At 36.3% G+C, this 2,929-nt stretch overlaps 1 protein-coding gene across 1 annotated transcript; it reads left to right on the top strand.

Annotated features, from left to right (window-relative positions):
- Positions 1 to 524: 524 nt before the first annotated feature.
- Positions 525 to 1,629, top strand: LOC113359893. Its single transcript, XM_026603461.1, has 2 exons — positions 525 to 850; positions 966 to 1,629. The coding sequence occupies exons 1-2, from the start codon at positions 525 to 527 to the stop codon at positions 1,627 to 1,629; spliced, it is 990 nt and encodes a 329-aa protein (XP_026459246.1).
- The last annotated feature ends 1,300 nt before the right edge of the window (positions 1,630 to 2,929 follow it).

The following is a 2,929-nucleotide window of genomic DNA, read 5'->3' as shown; positions in this document are numbered from 1 at the left end:
ATTGCCAACACATATTTCGAGAAATATGTAAGCGAGATAAACTCAGCTCAAAATCTCAAATGTGTATAATAGAAAATTATATTGTAATACGACTTATGTCTCAATATAGGAGATAAAGTAGAAATAGACTTTCCAAGTGATAAATGAGTTTCAGTCTCCACATACCTTTTGTTGATGAATCTCCACAAGCTCCCCTTAGTAGTTTTTCGTCTTCAAATGATGAACGCCGTGAAGTCTAAGCTCAACTACACAATCTATGTCCTAGTCTGAGACATCTATAAATAGGCTAGAAATCAAGACTTATAATTTTGATCATTAACATTGACAAACATGCTTGAGATAGCAACGCATGCGAGTTCGACCGAGCGGTGCTCTAACAAAGATGATGTGGAAGATCAATACTTCAAAAGAAGATTGGGCGTTCTTTTTTCAAGCAAAATACAAGGATAAAAATGGTCAATGGAGTACTAGTTGGAAAAAATATGATGTTTGGCCAGGTTTGAAATGGGTTTAGGAGGCACTTAATGGAGACATTAGATGGTGCATTGGAGATGGTGCTAAAACCTCTATCTGGTTTGATGCTTGTATTGGTGATAGTACTCCCATTGATAGGTTATGATATATGTCTTATTATATCTAAAAATATTAACTTAAAAGTTTCAGATATTTTGGTGGATGGAGTGTGGTCTTTGAATACTGATCTTCAACAGATTATACAAAATCTTAGACTGCCAGAAGTCTTTAGAGGTGAAGATGTTCTAATATGGACATGCAACTTAAAAGGTGTATTTTCAATTGCTGAGGCTGTGAACAAATTAAGGCACGAAGAACAGTCAGTAAGCTGGTCCAGGTACATATGGAAACCTTTTCTTCATCCTTCTATAGCCAGTAATGTATGGAAGCTTATTCAGGGGGTGTACACTGATGATACTAATGATTAGTAATGGATATGAAATTTTCTCTAGATATTGCATCTGTGAGACAGAACAAGATAGTATAAATCACTTACTGTGGGAATGCAGTTTTAGTATAGGTATTTGGACCTGGATATGCCCCATATTTAAATTTAAACTGCCTAAATCTTTTGATGATGTATGGAAAGGTGCCTTAAATAATAGCCCTCTAGTTCAACAAGTCTGGATAACTGTTGCTTGTATAATTCTAAAGGAACTGTGGTTTCAGAAGAATAAGAGACATTTTGAAGATATTAAGCCAAATATGCATAGGTTTAAATGCAGAGTTCTTAAATTAGTGCATGAAGGTGGTTTGAGAATCACAGGAATCAAGTGGTGTCAAAACCATGACCAAGAAATAATTGTTAGATTTCATTTGGGTCTTAGACATTCCAGGTTCCAGTGCATTAAAAAATGTCATTGGCTTCCACCTGAACAAGGTTTTATAATGTTCTGCTGTGATGGTTCTTCATTTGGTAATCCTGGATCTGCAGGATTTGGTGTTGTTGTCAAAGATCCAGCATGTCAGGTAGTTGGCACTCTAACTGGTGGAATTGGTGTAGCTTCAAATTATTTGGCAGAAACTTATGGTGTCATGTGTGCTTTGGAACTAGAAATTCAATGGAGTATGCAGAGTATCATTATTGTGTCAGATTCAAAAATTGTGCTTGCATAATTTGCTCAGGGTAAGGTACCTTGGTTTCTCAAGGGAAGATGGAGGATGGCTGTGAGGAAATTGACTCAAATAAGGTATAAAAATTGTTACAGGGAAGTGAATTTCTCTGTTGTTTGTATTGCAAAAAATGGTGCCTCTTTAGCAGCAGGTGAAAGACAACTTCACATTGGAAGACCTCAATGTCAACCAAGGATTGAAATGCCAAATGTTGATTACTTTAGGTTTTGTTGAGTTTATAGATTCTTTGCTTTGAGAGAAGTGAGTTAGTCTTAGGAATGTGGCTATTCCTTTATTGTGTCTTGTAATTGTGTTGTAAGGATTTTTCAATTTTAATAAAATTTATGTGATTCAAAAAAAAAAGTTGTATATTGGTTGCCAGATGTAGGCAAACATACCTCAATAGGTTAATCTCCATTATTTCAAAACCTCAACATCATCTTAGTGTTAACCAACCCTTGTACAAATCCATGAGCATTGAATCCTGACAACCTTGGAGTTGCAGATCGGTAGCAGCTTAATGTGAAGGTGTGAATAACTTGTTCAGACCTTTTCCAAACAACTTGAGTACTTTTTCTACAGGGGATGACTAGGTACACCTCAAATTGATTTGTAACCTTATACATAACTCCTTCCCTGCAATACATACAAACCCATTCTCTTATCCATTCATTCAATCTTCATTATCAACAACACACCAATATCTTTTCTTGTTAATAAACCAAATCACCAGATCCTCTTCTTCACTAACTTCTCGGTTTGGAAATTGTCCAGATCTCTTGTACAAACCCTCAAAATCCTGTGTCTATCTTTTTTTCGGACTATCAAGCGATTAGTTCATGGGGAAGAACCATGATTTTTTGTAGAAGAAAATTATGGCAGGATTAAAGCGTTAGGTTTCTTATTTAAATTGTGATTTTTTACGGATGTATTCAACACCTAACTGAATTAGTTGTGAATCTAAAACGTTAATTCTGTGTACCCACGTTTTTGTGAACGGTGTTACAAAAGTCCAGTTAAGTATAGGAGGTAAATGGAGTGTCAACTTAGGTTTAATATCTCGACCAATAGAGTCCCGCCAAGTGTCCTCTCCAGGTTTACGAATGCCCAAAGCTCATTCGTGGAGAAGGGTTCCTATCACCGTTTTGTTTTAAGAGGGGGTTTTCTCACCATTCAGCATGGGGCTCACATGACTTAGGAGTTTAAAGGTTTTGATTTTGAGATCTAAAAAAATCTCAAGTGGGCTTCCTTGGTCTGCCTATGAACTTATGTTCATGGGGTATTTGCCTATTTGGGCTACTCA

Source organism: Papaver somniferum, chromosome 3, assembly GCF_003573695.1.
Source record: "Papaver somniferum cultivar HN1 chromosome 3, ASM357369v1, whole genome shotgun sequence".
In the NCBI taxonomy this organism is placed as follows: Eukaryota; Viridiplantae; Streptophyta; class Magnoliopsida; order Ranunculales; family Papaveraceae; genus Papaver; species Papaver somniferum.
This window is presented reverse-complemented; position numbering and strand designations above follow the sequence as displayed.